The 16,244-nt window shown below is 39.3% G+C and overlaps 1 protein-coding gene across 2 annotated transcripts in view; it reads left to right on the top strand.

Moving 5' to 3' along the window:
* adcy9b (adenylate cyclase 9b) overlaps positions 1 to 16,044 on the top strand; it is a 38,291-nt gene extending 22,247 nt beyond the window's left edge. The window contains exons 2-10 of one of the 2 annotated variants that reach the window (XM_008416706.3): positions 2,833 to 2,990; positions 5,681 to 5,788; positions 6,106 to 6,362; positions 6,568 to 6,670; positions 7,160 to 7,368; positions 7,897 to 8,056; positions 8,505 to 8,647; positions 10,059 to 10,079; positions 10,321 to 16,044. In XM_008416706.3, coding sequence (XP_008414928.2) covers positions 2,833 to 2,990; positions 5,681 to 5,788; positions 6,106 to 6,362; positions 6,568 to 6,670; positions 7,160 to 7,368; positions 7,897 to 8,056; positions 8,505 to 8,647; positions 10,059 to 10,079; positions 10,321 to 11,668 — 2,507 coding nt within the window. In that variant the 3' untranslated portion in view covers positions 11,669 to 16,044. The remainder of the gene's footprint in view (positions 1 to 2,832; positions 2,991 to 5,680; positions 5,789 to 6,105; positions 6,363 to 6,567; positions 6,671 to 7,159; positions 7,369 to 7,896; positions 8,057 to 8,504; positions 8,648 to 10,058; positions 10,080 to 10,320) is intronic. The other variant, XM_008416707.3, reaches the window with a different exon arrangement.
* The last annotated feature ends 200 nt before the right edge of the window (positions 16,045 to 16,244 follow it).

Raw genomic sequence — 16,244 nt, 5'->3', positions numbered from 1 at the left:
TCTAGAAATATTTTTTAGATTCAGCATGTTAACAGTGAGCCTCTTTTGCGTTGCACTCTTCATTGTTTGCCTTTCTTGTTCAAATTGTTCATGACGCCGTTGGAAAACGGTCAAGTCATCAACAATGACTCCCCTGATTTTAGAGGCTGTAATTTCAGTCATAAAGCTTCATTTTTATGGGTTAATATAATATAAATTAAACAACAGATATTTGCTCTATATCCCCGTGGGATGAATCTGCATGAGTCTTACTTTTTGAATTGAACTACCAGGAAAAAAAACAAAAACAAATCAATGATGTTGCAAGGTATTGAAGTGCACCTCTATTCACACTCTCAGCTGAGTTATTTCCTCACAAATATTGAGACAAAGGCTCCAGACGTGTGAATAGAGGAGCTAAATAACAATTTTGACCCACGAGCAGAAGTCGATGTGTGCTTCCCGGTGGGAGGCAGAATGAGATTCGATTAGCCATTCGTTCCCCGACTCCATTTTTAACACAGTCGCAGGGACTCGCTCTGATTTTCAGAGGCCGTCAGAAGCTCCTCTCAGCTTCCCGCTGCCTGTTCTCATCCGCTGTGCCATTCTGCATCACTGGTGCGAAGAATTAGTTCGTTGTTTCTGCCTTTGAGTACCCTGGTTTCTTATCCTGGAATCTCATCCACCTGGCCCATTGACACAGCTACAGCAAAGCTATCCTCCTACTCCTCCACACACTTAGTGCACAGGTGTTTGAGTGTGTAGGTGGACAGAGAGGCGCTTTTATGACCGTCTAATATATATATTTTTTTGTCTTTTCATTTGCATTTTTACATGCGTGTTGCTTTTGTATGCAATTCCAACCGTTTATCCAACATCTTGTTGTGCCTTGGTATCATGTGTGGCCTGCGTCTGTGCGGTACAGCCCTGTGGTGGTTCAACACAGGCAGCGACAGGTCTGTCTGGAGTGCTTAGTGCAGACAATGCTCAGTGCTGGAGGCTGTGACTTTACTTGGTTCTGAGTTATGTGGCTGAGCACGGAGTCGCATGTAGTTACCTGGTCTGACAACAAACAACTGAAGTTGTTTCTGGTGGCAACAAAATGATGTTTGGGGGTTGGCGGCATACTTGGTCTGTTTGCTGTCACCTAGTAAATGTTATAACCATCTGCACCAGGTAGTACATTTAATGTATCTTAAATCGAAGAGACGATTGCAACTATCAGGAGGTATTTAGTTTCACTTAGCTTATGAATCTTTTTATTGATCTGTAGTCCACTGTTTTGACTACTCAGAAGTAGTAATTATCTGATTACATTTGGCTTTATTTGGACAATTTAAGCTAAAATACTGTTTGTATAATATGTTCACATCTGTTGTGACTGTCTTGATGTAAACATCTTTACCCCATAATGAAAACTATTTGTATCGTCATCAAACACAACGCACTGTTGTATCGGTGAAACTTAAACTTGATCAGTGACGTTTACAAATAGAAATATTTTGGGCTAACTTCTGTGTCATCCCACAAGTACCGTTTTAAGAGATTTGATCTATATTCCCTCATTTGTACAAATCATTTTTATTGTTTGTTTGAAAACAGCCAGGCTTAGTTGTCATGGTGAACTGACCTGTATTTATAGGTGAAATTCTGGGAGAGAAAAAAAAAGCTTCACAAGCACACCGAAATGCTATGATGTTGGTGAAATTGAAAACACGCAGGTGTTTGAACGTGACACAACCCCTAAACCTTCTGACCATATTAATGTACCACGCATGGCAAAAGTATTCATGCACCTCTTAAGTTCTTACAACCACAAGACCACCATAAAGTAGTGTAAATCTGAAAAGTGTGGCATGGATTTGCTTTCACCATCCCCAATTCTCTCTTAAATAAATCTGTTGGGGCCAACAGAGTCTCAGAAGAAGTACAACTCTTCTGAGTCGACCGTCCTCTCTGTGAAACATGATGGCGGTAGAATCATACTGGAGGGCTGCTCTTGTTGATTGGGATCAACAAAGCTTGTAAAGCCTTAAAGGAAGATAGATGAGGCTTGCTGGAGGCTGCAGATGAATAGAGTTTGGGGGTGAACATTCTCCTTTCAGCACGACAGCAACCCTAAAAATATAGCCAGAGCTTTAGATCAATAATGTGACTTCTGCAGCATGTCCATGTGCTGTGTTAGAATGTCCCAGTCAAAGTCCAAACCTGAATCAAACTAGTTTGTGGCAAGACTTGAAAATGTGTGTTTTGTCCTGTCTGTTTTTGGGAGAAATCCAAAGAAAATTTGAAGATATGTTAGTATTTATTTAAATGTGCAACATTGTTAGACGTGCTCTTAAGAACATGTGAAAGCATTGAAGGGCTATGAATCCTTTTCCAAGATGCTGCACAAGAATCTCACATTGTGGAGGAACTGGAGATCAAAGTGAATAACTGAAGGACATAAATTCAACCTCCACAGAGAGAAAGAAAAGCAGTGAAGTGAGTGATGTAGAAAAATGACAGAGTTTGGGTTAAAGTATTTATTCTATTACAGTGTTTCTCTGTGTGTGTCTGAACAATCTGTTGTATATTGCATTATATAAAAAAGCCACTTGGGGATAAAGCACCAGACATGATGTGGATACACATGCATATGAGCATAAAAAGAATGATTCATTTATGTGACCTTGTTTTTTTAAAAAATTGGGTGAGCTTTAAATTTAGCTCTTTTCTCTCTTTCCTGCATAGTGAAATAACTGAGGGAATTCACTGAGCCTTAGCTGAATCCTCACGCAACCCCAGGGTTCCTCCACACATACAGAGACGACTAAGCAACGCCCTGGTCTAATCTGTTTGTCACCTCTCCAGGCATGAGGACCTACCTCATCTCCAGCAGAAAGGTGGAGGCGCTCTGTAACTGCACGCAGACGGGGCCGTCTGGACCGGGGGATGCTGATCTTCAGTGCCAAATGCCCAGGTTGCACACGCCTGATGGGGCCTGCACCCTCCCCTCAGACAAAAACAAGGCGAGTAGTAACGGTCTCTGGGAGAGCTCGAGATGCTGCTGAATGTGTATTGTTTATAGCTGCACAGCTTCACCGCCCGAGGAAGAACACGGCACACGGTGTGTTACTACAACCTCTTTTTGCTATATGTGGGTGTATCAGAGGCTTTTATAAATTTTTTATTTTTTTGCATGCAGAGACGTTGCCTTTGCATTGACATTTAGCCCAGTATTATCATGTAGCCTTATTTTTCTGTGTTCCTTGTAGCTACATTAATATAACCCTGTGCATCCTCTAGGGTAGGAGTAGCTCACTTCTTATACACCTACATGGATTTACCATTAAAAATGCTTCCATTAGTCATAGTTGTATTGCTACGAGACTTGAAAGCAACACTTTAACATTTTATTTAACAATTTTAGAAAGATGTTATTTTTTTAACATGTATTTGTTGTGAAAAAAAAAACCTTTGGTGCAGATGATCCTGAAAATCCCCTTTCTCTTTAAATCTAACTTTGTAGATGCAATGTATAGTGAATATTAAAAGGGTGCAAGCACCAATTGGAAAATCTATTTCTTGTGGCAGGAAAAAATAAAACTGAAATATTCTCACATGTAAAACAGAAATCATTTAGAGGAAAAAGAGAAAACTTTACAATATTTTCCTTATATTAGATTTTCAGATGCATTGGTACACTCATCTGTAGAAAAAATAAGCACCAACTCTGTTGTATTTGAGAGCTTTGCATTTAGGCAGATATCTTTAGATTTTCAATCTGCTACGGATTTGGACTGTGGATGACCCATTCAAAAACCTTAATAATCTTCTTCCCAGCTATCTAGCATGACCATGATACTTTTCTACCAATGCCAACTGATATTTGAAACGGTTAACAACTGTCTTCACCCAACCATTATGCTGCCACTGCCAGTCATTTTGTGGGAGTGGTGTTTTTTTTTCCTTTGGGGGGGTGGGCTGGATTGAATGTATAAAAAAAAAACAACTTGATTTTCTCACCACCCTACCGCATATTCCAGATATATGAAGAGCATAGGGAATTGCTCTTTACTTTTCAGAAATTGGCGACGTTGTTTTAAATGTTTGTCTCCTGGCAGACTCCCTGACCAGTTTTTTCTTTTTGTCTTTTTAGTTTTTGAGTTCGTCTATGTAACGCCACTGTTGCACCATATTTTCTCAAAATTTGGTACAATAATAAACGTGGTGGATCGTTCTAAACATAATCCCCTCCCCAGTTAGAAAAGAGCATGTACTTATTGTACATTCACCCATGTTATTCAGTCTGTTGTTTTATCCTTAAAAGATTTCATTTTGTTTTTCAGTTGTGTTGTAAAGAGTATGGGTCACATTAAAGATGTATTTTTAATTTTTTGTTGTTAATCAAGAGAGAATCAACCATTTAAACAAGGGTGTGTATCATTTCTATTTTAGATTCAGTCTAACAGTAGCAAGTCGACAAATCAAGGGCACAGTGGGAGGCAAATGTAATGGGTTAGCTCATGCAGCGAAGCGCTCTTCAAGTCTGACTTCTCCATATAGAGCCATTTGTCTTCTGAGAAGCTGTTCCTCAAAAAATAGACTCGTATCAAGTGATGTGGGATCTTTAGATTAGTGGATGATATTTGAATGTGTGAAAATATTTTTTGGCCACATTTGATAGCATTATTTGCTTGCTTAAAGATGCATAAATGCACCCAGTGAGTTATCTCGCTCCCATTTGGAAGGTTCACAGTACCATACATAACTCTTTGGTAGTTATGCTAATCCTGTATCCCAAAACGGAGAAGAAAGAAAAAAATTTTGCAGTTGGATTCAGGGGTAAGGCGGTCTTTGACATTAATGTTTTGTTTTTTTTTAAGTTACATATTTATCTACTTAGAAAATCTGTAAAAAAGCAAGTGAATAATTATTTTCTTTGACTTCAGGTAAGCTGCGTAATATATCACGTTATAAAGGGTTCAATATTGCAGTACCAAAGGACATCAGGGATGCAATATATAATAGGCTATTTTGTTTTTGCAATTCCCTGCACTCTGACTCTGCATGCTAGTTTGACACATTGCTGTGAAACCTTTTTTCTGCCTTATGTAGATTTCTTCTTTTATTTTAAGGCACATTGAAATGTTTTGGAACAACAACAAAAACTAGAAGTCAATGAAAAACTTAGTGATTTCCTAAATAAATTTGACCTGCATTCATCTCTTGTAATTGAGAGATAACTTAGAATAAGCAGGACTCGCATATAACGCATGTAGAGAACAACCTTTCAATTGATTTAAGGGGTTTAAAATAAAATAAAAAAAGTTTAGGTAAAATGTTGACTCAGTTGGGTTTTCATTGAACTTACTAAAAATATCTTCTTTTAAAATCATTTGTTCTGCTAATCTTAGCTTCTTTTTCTTCCTAGATTATTTTCTACCTAATTTATTAACAAAAAGTCAAACTCTCAACATCTGTAACTTCGTAACAAAGGGAAGATCCAACAGGGCATTTTATTCCGTTACAACAATTTCCATATTAACACAAAGACTGAAACTATTTAGAAAAAAAACATATTTGCGATGTTTCGTGAATACATAACATAACTCTTGTGATTCCTCAACCTTGACTTTTCATGTTTTCTTCTGCACAACTTATTAATTGTCCCACTTGTTGTGTGACTACATATGTTTTGTCTCTAATCTCCGGACAGTCCCCCTGCCTGTCCTGCAGCGTGACCCTTATGGCAGGAGAGGATCAGGTTCTCGAAGAAGGAACGGTGCATAATGGCTGCCATGATGACAGAAGCAATAACAGCAAGGTGAGAAAGGGAAGCGTGTAAACATGTTTATCTAAAAATGTGAAAAGAAAACAAATTTAAGCTACTCGGCATGTTTATATTTTGTAATAAAAGCTGCAGAAAATATTGAGCTGCGAGGAATAACTCAATGTGTCCCAGATGAATTTGATTTAAACTGCTGCCTTTGAATAGATCTGACTGGAGCACCGTCTTTCATTTTCATGTCCCCTTTATTACACTACATAAAACCTTCTCCAGAGAGCAAAGCGTGCACCGTCACACCTTCTGGTCTTTATGAGTTTTGGATCTCTTTCTTTCTGAACTCCCCTCTCTTTTAGGACTCTTCAAATCTGAAGTGTTCCCCTGTGGTATCAGTTGGCCGCAGCCCCAAGACGGTGAATGGCCTGCTCAGTCCTCAGCTTGAGGCCTTGAATAACAGCCAGACCTCGCTGTGTGAGATGCTGCAGGAAAAAGAGAAGAAGAGTTGGAGCGGAGGAGCCATGGGCATGGACCACTCAGCGCTCATCCCGCTCCGATCAAAGAACTTCCGGGAAAGGAGTGATGCTCATTTTGTGGATGTTATCAAGGAGGATAGGTAATCATCACCCTGTTGGCCCACTTTTATTAGAAAAAGGGGTTAGGTGTCAGTTCAGCTGGGCACGTTGTGTGGATTCATCCAATACATTCTCCATTTTTAAAAAAATGAAACCAAACTTTGTGGGTGTAGCATGATAAAATATGAAAACATTTAGTCTGAAGTGGACATGATTTTCTCTCTGCTGTTTATGCAACTCTAACAGTCTTATGAAGGACTATTTCTACAAGCCTCCCCTACACAAGCTGAGCCTCACCTTCTTGGAGAGGAGCCTGGAGTCTGCCTACCGGATAAGCTACCAGGAGGAGGTGCGTTTCTGTGATGTAATGGTCTCCATCTGCCTGAATTTGATTGAAAGTGTGCATGCATATGAATGTAGTTAGGGTTTAATTGTAGGTTCTGTATTCTTCGCTAGTAACATGCTGCTGTTCTCCTCTTAAGTCAGAGTTAGTCAGTATCTTTTCATGATGTCAATCAATCTCTTTTTCCTCTTTTTTGTTTTTTATATTTATGCTGATATCATGTTAGATTTCTGTGTGTTCATCTGTGTGAGTTTTCCTCTGTCTGAGTCTCGTCTGGGAAGCCTGTTAGCACCACATTATCACCAGACTGGTCAGACTGCGGCAAAGAGAAATGACTGCAGGACCTTGAAAGTTGTTATGCTAGGTTACAATGCCCTCTGCTGGTGTAACTGTAGAAGTGATTTTACGATGGCATGATTGCAGCTGTAGGTGATAGAAAGTGGAAGCATTTGATGTTCATTTCATGTTCATTTCCGTTTTTGTCTTCCCTCCCAGGTGGAGAATCAAGCAGCGGCTCAGACGTTCGCCAGTCCAACGTTCAGCTCTTTCCTGGACATGCTGCTGTGCTGTTTGGTCGTTCTGGCACTCTCGCTTGCTTGTTTGCTCCGACCTCTTGTCACCCAGCAGAGTCCATCCACTCCGGCGCTCATTCTGACAGCTGTAGTCGCCCTGCTGGAGGCTCTGGCTCTGCTGTTTGCCATTCGGTGAGATACTAAATACAGAGTGTGGGTCTTCAACTACCATCCTGCGGGTTGATTTCAGACAGTGGAAGGACAAATTAAAATGTGCAGCCTTATACCTGGTATCAATATGAACTAAAAAAGAACAATTACTGGCAACATTGTAAAAGATATTGAAAAAGCATTAAAATAAGATATTTCCTTGCAATAGCATACTCTTAAATCCAGGAGTCATGGTATGAGAGGTGGGTTGCACTCTGGACAATCACAGGATAAAACGGACAAGTAGGCACACAGCCATCCACACAGACACACACACTCACTCCTGAGGTCAGTTTAGGCCAAGTAGCCTAACAACCATATTTTTGGATTATGGGACGAAGCTGGAATACCCACAGAAAACCCATCCATGCACAGGGAGAACATGCGAACTCCATGCAGAAAGGTGCCGCATCAGGTCGCCCATTCCAGACAATCCTCTGAAATGTTAATGTTGTATGCAATGAAAGGTTGTGTATAAGTTATGTCTTTTCCCTTTTATTCCTTCTTCAGGATGGCTTTCTACCTGGACAGTGTGCTGAGCTGCACTCGGGTTCTGATGAGGGCCATCTCTGGCTGGATAGTCCGCCACTTCGTCGGAGCTGTCCTGGTGTCTCTGCCTGCTCTGGCAGTCTACTCCCATTTCACCTGTGACATGTACAACTCGATCCAGGTAGAATTCAGTCTTTCTAACTATTTCCTGGCTTTTGTAAATGAAACGTTTAATTTCGGCAGTGGTTTGGCTTGGGCTGAAATGAGATTCTCATTGTAAAATAATCTTGACTAAAGATACCACAATTTTAAAATATTATGGTATTAATACCAATGGTCCAAGCAACAGTGTGTTAATTGATTAGTTGCTTTTCGTTAAAACAGCTAGTATATAATGATTCTTTCTTGTTAGCAATAAAAAGCAAAGGTATTTTCTAAGCATTGTAACTGCCAGGCTTAAGTAGCAAGTGGGGGTCATGACAACCTTTCAAAACGTAGCTATCATTTGATTCTTGTAACCGGGCCAGGCCCAACTATATCAATAAAACTATATGGCTTTGCTTTTAGATGAGATTTAAAGAGGATGTTTAAATAACTTGACGTTTTCCTTTCTACTTATGTCTCCTCAGTTTACCATGTTCATCTGCTGTGCCATCATCATAGCTATTGTTCAGTACTGTAACTTCTGCCATCTCAGCTACTGGATGCGCTCTATAATAGCCACCTTTGTGGGGCTGGCAATGCTTACCTTGCTCTGCTGCTCCCCCTGCAGGTAGGACACATCTAACAAATGCATGGTAAATGTTGTGTTGGTCTAAATACTGGAAGGTGAAAAATTTTTAAATCTGAGGCATTTCATTTTTCAAATTGATGCCACCCTGGTGAAGGTGCAACCTGGTCATTTAAGACATGAAATGTCTTAAATGACATTTCATTTCATATCCCTAATGTCGTCATCATCACTCTTACGTCAGTTAGCGATAATTTTCAGTCACGAGTTAAGGAGTATTCATTTCCTTTGTCTACTTTTTTTTGCATACAATTGTGTTCAATATGATTTCAGTTCAACCTCAGTAGCCAGATTAATCACTGTTTTTGGTTTAAAAATATTACATTTCTGCATAGCAAGTAATTTACTAGAAGGTGTAGTAGAGTAATAGAAAGCAACGGACCGAAAAGTTATAATTTGCAGGCTACTCGTTATGTGTAATTGAATCATTAATTGAAAGGCAGGAAATGTTGTACATGCTGGTTATAATGCATTTCACTGAAAAATGGAAGGGGTTTTTGCAGGCAGTTTTCTCTAGAGCAGATGCAGCAGCAAATGTATAAGTTGGTGCAGAAATTGATAGTTCATCTTAAATAATCTAAATTTCTTTAAGATGGAAACTGTCCACAATTTAGAAAATGTGGAAGAAAACAAAAACCTCTGTCCATTAAGTTGTAAAATAGTCAAAATAGCAATGATCTTCTCTACCGTGATCAAAGGTCAATGATCAAAATAACGTCCTCAATTTTGCAAAAAAGTTTTTGCGTTCGCTTGTGATGGTTTTTGGCTTTTCCAAAAGACTTAATGCACCACCTGTGGGTCTGTGCCATACCAGAGGGATGAAATCTGGAAAATGTATAAGTCCGAACTTCTACCTTGGAGGGGAGGATTCTATTTTTCTAAGATGTTTGATCCATGCTAGTTTGCAACCTATATATTTTGTTCATTGCAGCCATTAATAATGTAAACAAATGAAAAATTTTTTGCTTTGCTCCAAACCAGCAGGTGGACACATACCTAATTCAAATTTTCCTTTTTGAGACATTTTAAAAGGTTGTTCTAATGTTGCATGACAACTTGCTGGAAATGTAGTTATTTATTACCAATATGTGAAAGAAGCAACGTTTGGCTTTTCCATCTTTTCTCTTCACACAGTGATCATTTTTACCTTTTTTCACTATAAGTCTATTTTTTTTCCCTTTCTGTGCCAATATCTTCCTATACACATATTTTATACTTTTTTTAGATCGGCTGTTATGTTGAAAGATTGCACCTCTGGCTGTATGGTTATTAATCATAAAATGAATTGTTAAGTCACAATAATGTGTGAAAAGACAACTGTTATATATAGTATCTTGCACACTTTATGCATTAGGCTGATTAATAAATATCATTGTTGTTTTGTCTCTTCCAGTGTTGTTGAGAGTTTTTTCCGGTAAGAACTTTGACAAAGTTGAATGCAAAATAAATATAAAAAATATTACTTTTTAATATGCCATTATTAAATGCCACTAAAAGTGAGATTTTGGCAATTCCTGAAAAGAATCCCCAAGTGGATGTTTTTAAAAGAAATGTGAAATTCCAATTGCCAAGTAATACTTTGGTTGCATGCTTGCATTTATTTCTTTTTACTGTTTTTCTTAATTTCCTTTTTCTTATCTTTGTCTTTCCACCAGGTCTCACACCCAAAGCAACATTACAAACGGATCCGTGATCTTGTCCGACAACTCGACAAGTTCTGATCAACAACCCAACTTCGACCCACACAAACGTCTTATTCCTGAAGCCTGTGTGGCCTTCTTCCTGCTCCTTCTCCTCGTCTGGTTCCTTAACCGCGAATTTGAGGTCAGCTACCGTTTGCATTACCACGGCAACGTAGAAGCAGATCAGCACCGCATCAAGATTCAGAACATGAGGGACCAGGCCGACTGGCTGCTTCGCAACATAATCCCAATCCATGTAGCGGAACAACTTAAGGTTACCCAGAGTTACTCCAAGAACCACGACAATGTGGGAGTCATATTTGCCAGTATTGTCAACTTCAGTGAGTTTTATGAAGAAAGTTACGAGGGAGGCAAGGAGTGCTATCGCGTCCTCAATGAGCTAATTGGTGACTTTGATGAGCTCTTACGCAAGCCTGTCTTTGCAAATATCGAAAAGATCAAAACCATTGGTGCAACGTACATGGCTGCAGCAGGACTCAACACTCAGCAGTGCGCGGATGCAGCTCATCCTCAAGAGCACCTTCGAGCTCTTTTTGAATTCGCCCTGGAAATGATGCGAGTGGTGGACGACTTCAACAAGAACATGCTTGGCTTCGGCTTCAAGCTTCGCATTGGCTTTAATCACGGGCCCCTGACAGCGGGCGTAATTGGAACCACCAAGCTTCTCTATGACATCTGGGGCGACACCGTCAACATTGCCAGCCGCATGGACACGACGGGCGTGGAGTGCCGCGTTCAGGTCAGCGAGGAAAGCTACTGCGTGCTCAGTGGCATGGATTACGAGTTTGACTATCGGGGAACGGTTAACGTCAAAGGGAAAGGTCAAATGAAGACGTTTCTTTATCCCAAAAGCAGCGACAGTGGCCCTGTGCCTCAGTACCAGCTCTCGGTCTCACCGGAGATCCGAGCCCAGGTGGATGGTAGCATCGGGCGGTCTCCCACTGACGAGATTGCCAGCATGGTGCCGACCACCAGCAAGAATGGAAGCAGTATCAAAATGATGGTCCCCAGTGCCAGCATCGGTTCCTCAAACACAACAGGGCTTAGTCAAATGAAAGACTCAGACATCAATGTAAGATGCTCCTCCACGGTCGCTTCTTGCGCCAGACGATCCATGTCACACAGTGGCTTAACATCAATACCTGTAACCAGTCTTGAGGGACACTCGCCAAATAACAAACAGCTCATCGTCTCATCCTCAATCCAACAACACGCACCACAACACTCACCAAGGAAAGACACAAAAGACAAGCTAGAGGACAACTCTGACTGTAATGGTGGCGATTTAACCAGGCTTTAAGCATCTGCTACAGCAGCACTTTTACCACCAACCCTCATCCCTTTAAGCTCTCATTACCACTAGCTGGCATGTGTAGAAGCTATATTTTTGTCCAACTTCAGGTAGAGGAGGTGGATTTGGACAGACACAGAAATCTGAGATGTATAAACAGACCAGATTTTCCATCAGCCAAGAGCAAGGTTGTTTGTAGTGTAAATGTGATTGGCTGATATCATCGAGGGTGCTTGGTAGTTCCACACGTAGGGTGGTGGGTTAGGGTTATTCAGAGAAAATGGAAATTTGCCTCCTAGCAACCCCATTGTCTGCCATTAACTTACTTGATTATCTTTGCACCTTTAATCTTGATTGTTTCTGTCAAATGTCTTTTAAGTGCCTTTAGAATAGAATAAGACAAGGCCTTTTTAAATCTAACAATTAAAAGGGAAAACTTTACACATGGAAACTTTTTGGGAATAAAGCTTTGCTTTTGCTATCGGTTTACTTTTTTGAACAATATTTTGCAATGACTTATTTTGCCTTTTTAACCAAGATGAAATCAGTAATACGAGAAATAAAAATAAAGGAATTATTTGAATTATGTGAAGTTGTCAGAAGAATGGAGGAAAGCTACCAAGTAGACCCAACAATGTACAACTCGAGTTGGGAATGTTTCCAAATGTGGGATATGACACTTTATTATTAGATATTACCATTCAACATTTTCAGATACTGCGAAGGTTGTTGTTGCTTGTTCAGCCAAATAACATCCATACTACCAGGCAAAATTGGCAGAGATTTCTGTGATATTAGTCTGTCGGGATGACTTCATATTAACTACGTGACGGGGAAGAGTACAAATTTAGCATCTTCGCTGCTGTCTGACAAAATCCAAAGCAGTCATTGCTGACGCGTCACTAATGTAACAAAACCATATTTTTAGTGTAGTAACAGATTATTTCCAATTTAGAAAACACCAACAAATTTGACAGCAATCTCTTATAAAACTTTAGATGGTTAATACATCCTGTAACAGTCTTGTATCCCAGGTATTTAAACATTTTATATTTTGTTAAATTATCAAAACCAGGAGTCCATTCCACAAGTTGTGTAACACACCAGAAGTTTAGATACATCTTGCAGGGCTTGGTGAAAAGGCAGACTGATACAGCCTGCATTACCTAACATAATAACTTTAGCATAGTAACATAAACGTTGTTCAGCTTACTGGTAAAAATGGCCTGTTGCAAAGGTTTCAATAGTGAATTTCTCCATTTGACTAGCTCTTATGAGACATGGATAACATATAATCTGCAATGCTATTTAATCCAAATGCTTATTCTGGTCTTGGTGGACTTGGAGCAAAATGACTAGTCAAAGCTGATGAGGCAAATTAATTCAGATGACAAAGCAAATGACAGCAGAGGACAGCAAATATAACCAATGTAACTTTAGCATATTACACACAGACCTGTGTCAGCATGGAAAATGGCAACAAATATGATGCTGTCTTCTTGTCATAAGCAGATATTAGCTGAAAGTGCAGGCAGTTAATGTCTACTAATCTAGCATTGTATCCCACAAATGGAAACATTTTCATCTTGAGTTGTTTTAAGCTGCTGAAGTCGGCGAAAACGCTTGCCTCTATATTAGCTTTTCACCGCTATGAGGACTTATTCACTTTTTTTAAAATAAACTTCTGACAGGAAATGACATCAGTGAGGGAGCTTTTATGGGTGACCTTTCATAAAACAAATCCTAAGTATCCCTTTAAGTGAAAGCTATATAGAAACGTGCCATTTCAACATGTAAAAATCTGCACAATAACTGCTGCCGTGCCTCAGTTTGTGTGAAACTAGAAAACTCCTCATAGCATGACCAGGGCTAATTGGTAAAGGACACAGTGGACGAGTCTGAACTGTGTGAGGATATCTGCACGCATTTAACGTTGTGTAACCTTTATTGGATAATATATTCAGGTAATGGTTAAGCTCCCCTAGAGTTTCTGAGATGACTGGAATACAAACTCGTTTGCTGTTGTGGCATCTTTTATTTTTTTCTGACTACAGTTATATTTCCAAAACACTAGGAAATGGTTTCCTCAGATATACTTTATTGGCATGTGTGCAGCATCGTAGGCTTCTAGTAGTTGTGCCCCCAGCCAGCAATTTAGTTTAGTAGGCGCTCACGATGTGTTTGGTGTTTTAGGAGAAGCTAACATATCCATAGATGGTTTTAAGCCATGATTTCAGAAAGACTAAAGACAAAAGAATAACTGCCTAAAGTTGAATTGCATTACACTGTGTTAAAGTAGTTCTTAGTTCTCTCAAAACGAGGATAATTGATGTGGAATGTCACAAATGTGTTTGTGTTGTTACATGAAACTTAAGCTGTTCATTTAAGACGTCTTAACTCTCCAGGATCTGAAAGACATTACTGGATGCGAACAGCTTGACGCTTGCTGCTTAAAACCTTTAGTGGCATGAAACTTAATGTGTTAGCACTGTAAATGCAAAAGGAGTGTCTCAGATGTGATTCATATACTTAGGTGTTTTTAAAGCTTTTTTATCATGCTATGATGTTAAATAACCATGCAGTGCATTTTCTGTCATTGTTCTTGCTAAAAATGGATTGTGTGCTCAAGAGCAAAAAGATACAATTTCACTCACTTGTCTTAATTTGGATTTGTTCAAAAAATAACGGATAGCAAATCCTCAAGTATTAAAACTGCCACTTCATATTTTCAACTTGCAATTTAGCCTTTATAAATGGGAACCAATTTGCCTTTTCTTATCTTCTGTAAATCATTTCTATGAATATTTAATGTTTTTCATAGTTTAAGTTATGTCTCCGAGGCTTGGGTTGGGCTTTAACTTTTTTTTCCCCACCAGATTTTCACTTTGAGATTATTTAATTTGTTATGACATGACATACTTAAAAACAAAGAATGAAATGGGAATCCATAGCTTAAATCGGATTTTATTTGGATAATTTTCAAAAATGCCTATAGTCCCTTTTCTTGATGCATGTGTAAATTGTTCTTTGTCACGTTAGTTGGCTATTGCATGCCATATGGATATGGTGTAGTGTAGTATATATTAATCCATTTTCTAACACCTTTGTCTCTTAGTGGGGTTGGGAGGGTTGCTGGTGCCCATCTCCAGCTAACGTTCCGGACGAGAGGCGGGGTTCACCCTGGACAGGTCGCTAGTCTGTCGCAGGACAACACAGAGACTCACAGGGCAACACAGAGACACACAGGACAAACAACCATGCACACACACACCTAAGGAGAATTTGGAGTCATGTTTTTGGACTGTGGGAGGAAGCTGGAGTACCCAGAGAGAAGCCACCATGCACAGGGAGAACGTGCAAACTTCATGCAGAAAGACCCCGGGCCGGGAATCGAACCCAGGATCTTCTTACTGCAAGGCAACAACTCTACCAACTGCGCCACTGTGTAGTATATATGTAAAGGTAAAAAATTAAAAGCAAACTTGTGTTTCTTTGCTCATAAGCACACAACCCTGATGGCTCTTAATATGTTTGACACTACAAAAAGGGGAAAAATATTACTATACAGTTAGGTGCTTGTAGGAGTCGAGGTGTTTTGGAAAAAGCATGAATTTGACAAGCCTTTATTTTTTGGGGGTCATTTTGGTATACTTTTATGAACTGGACTATGTTGGGGTACAGCAGTGAACAATAATATACATATACATGTTTTTCCACATTTTGATTTTGAACCCCTTTTGTTTCCTTGCCTGTACATTGAGCATACAGTGTATTAATTTAGCTGGATTCATTGAGATGTTGGTGACATTCTGAACCAGCAGAATAGTGCACTAGAAAAATGTTGATGCCAAAGAGTGTCATTGCCATCTCATGCAGTTTTGTTGTGTGCTGTCTCTATTTTCTGGTTGTTGTTTTTTTCCCCCACAAACGCACACACACACGCAGTCACACACACACACACACACTGTTAAAATGAAATTGCACAAGGCTTTCATTTTTGATCTACATTATGCCTTTCTACTGTAAAGCATTTTCTATTATTTGTATAAGAGCATGTAATTGGGTATTAAATAGTTTAGAACTGGACAACTTAAACAATGTTGGAATAATGCTTGTGTGTTTTGTCGGCTTGCATGTGTAAATCAGTGTGGGTGTTTATAAAAGTGTGAGGTTCTTTAGTATCTTGAAGGGGAAGGGTCTTAACAATTGGCCCAATTTTTCTCATAGTATACAGTAACAGAGGGGGCTCAGCTAATATTGCTGATAGTTAAACGTGGAGTAGCTTGCTATTACTCCCCCACAATAAATTGTTTTGTTTATGTTTTGTATAAGGCACGCTAGTAGGTGAAGTGAAATTTAACTTCAAATAAAAGTCACTTGCTGAACATTAAAGACAATGATTCAATTTGCAGCCTAAACATTACATTGACCCGTTTTAGGAGGTAAACGATTGTAAGTCTGCTTTATTCAAATTTTTTGTCTTGTACTCTTTAACTAAAATTAGAGCTTATTGCATGTTGCACTTAAAGATGGATGAATGTTGACATTTTCTAAAAATATGTGTAATTAAATTAAAACCCTTTAT

This window comes from Poecilia reticulata, chromosome 8 (assembly GCF_904066995.2).
Source record: "Poecilia reticulata chromosome 8, P_reticulata-male-v2, whole genome shotgun sequence".
Lineage (NCBI taxonomy): Eukaryota > Metazoa > Chordata > Actinopteri > Cyprinodontiformes > Poeciliidae > Poecilia > Poecilia reticulata.
This window is presented reverse-complemented; position numbering and strand designations above follow the sequence as displayed.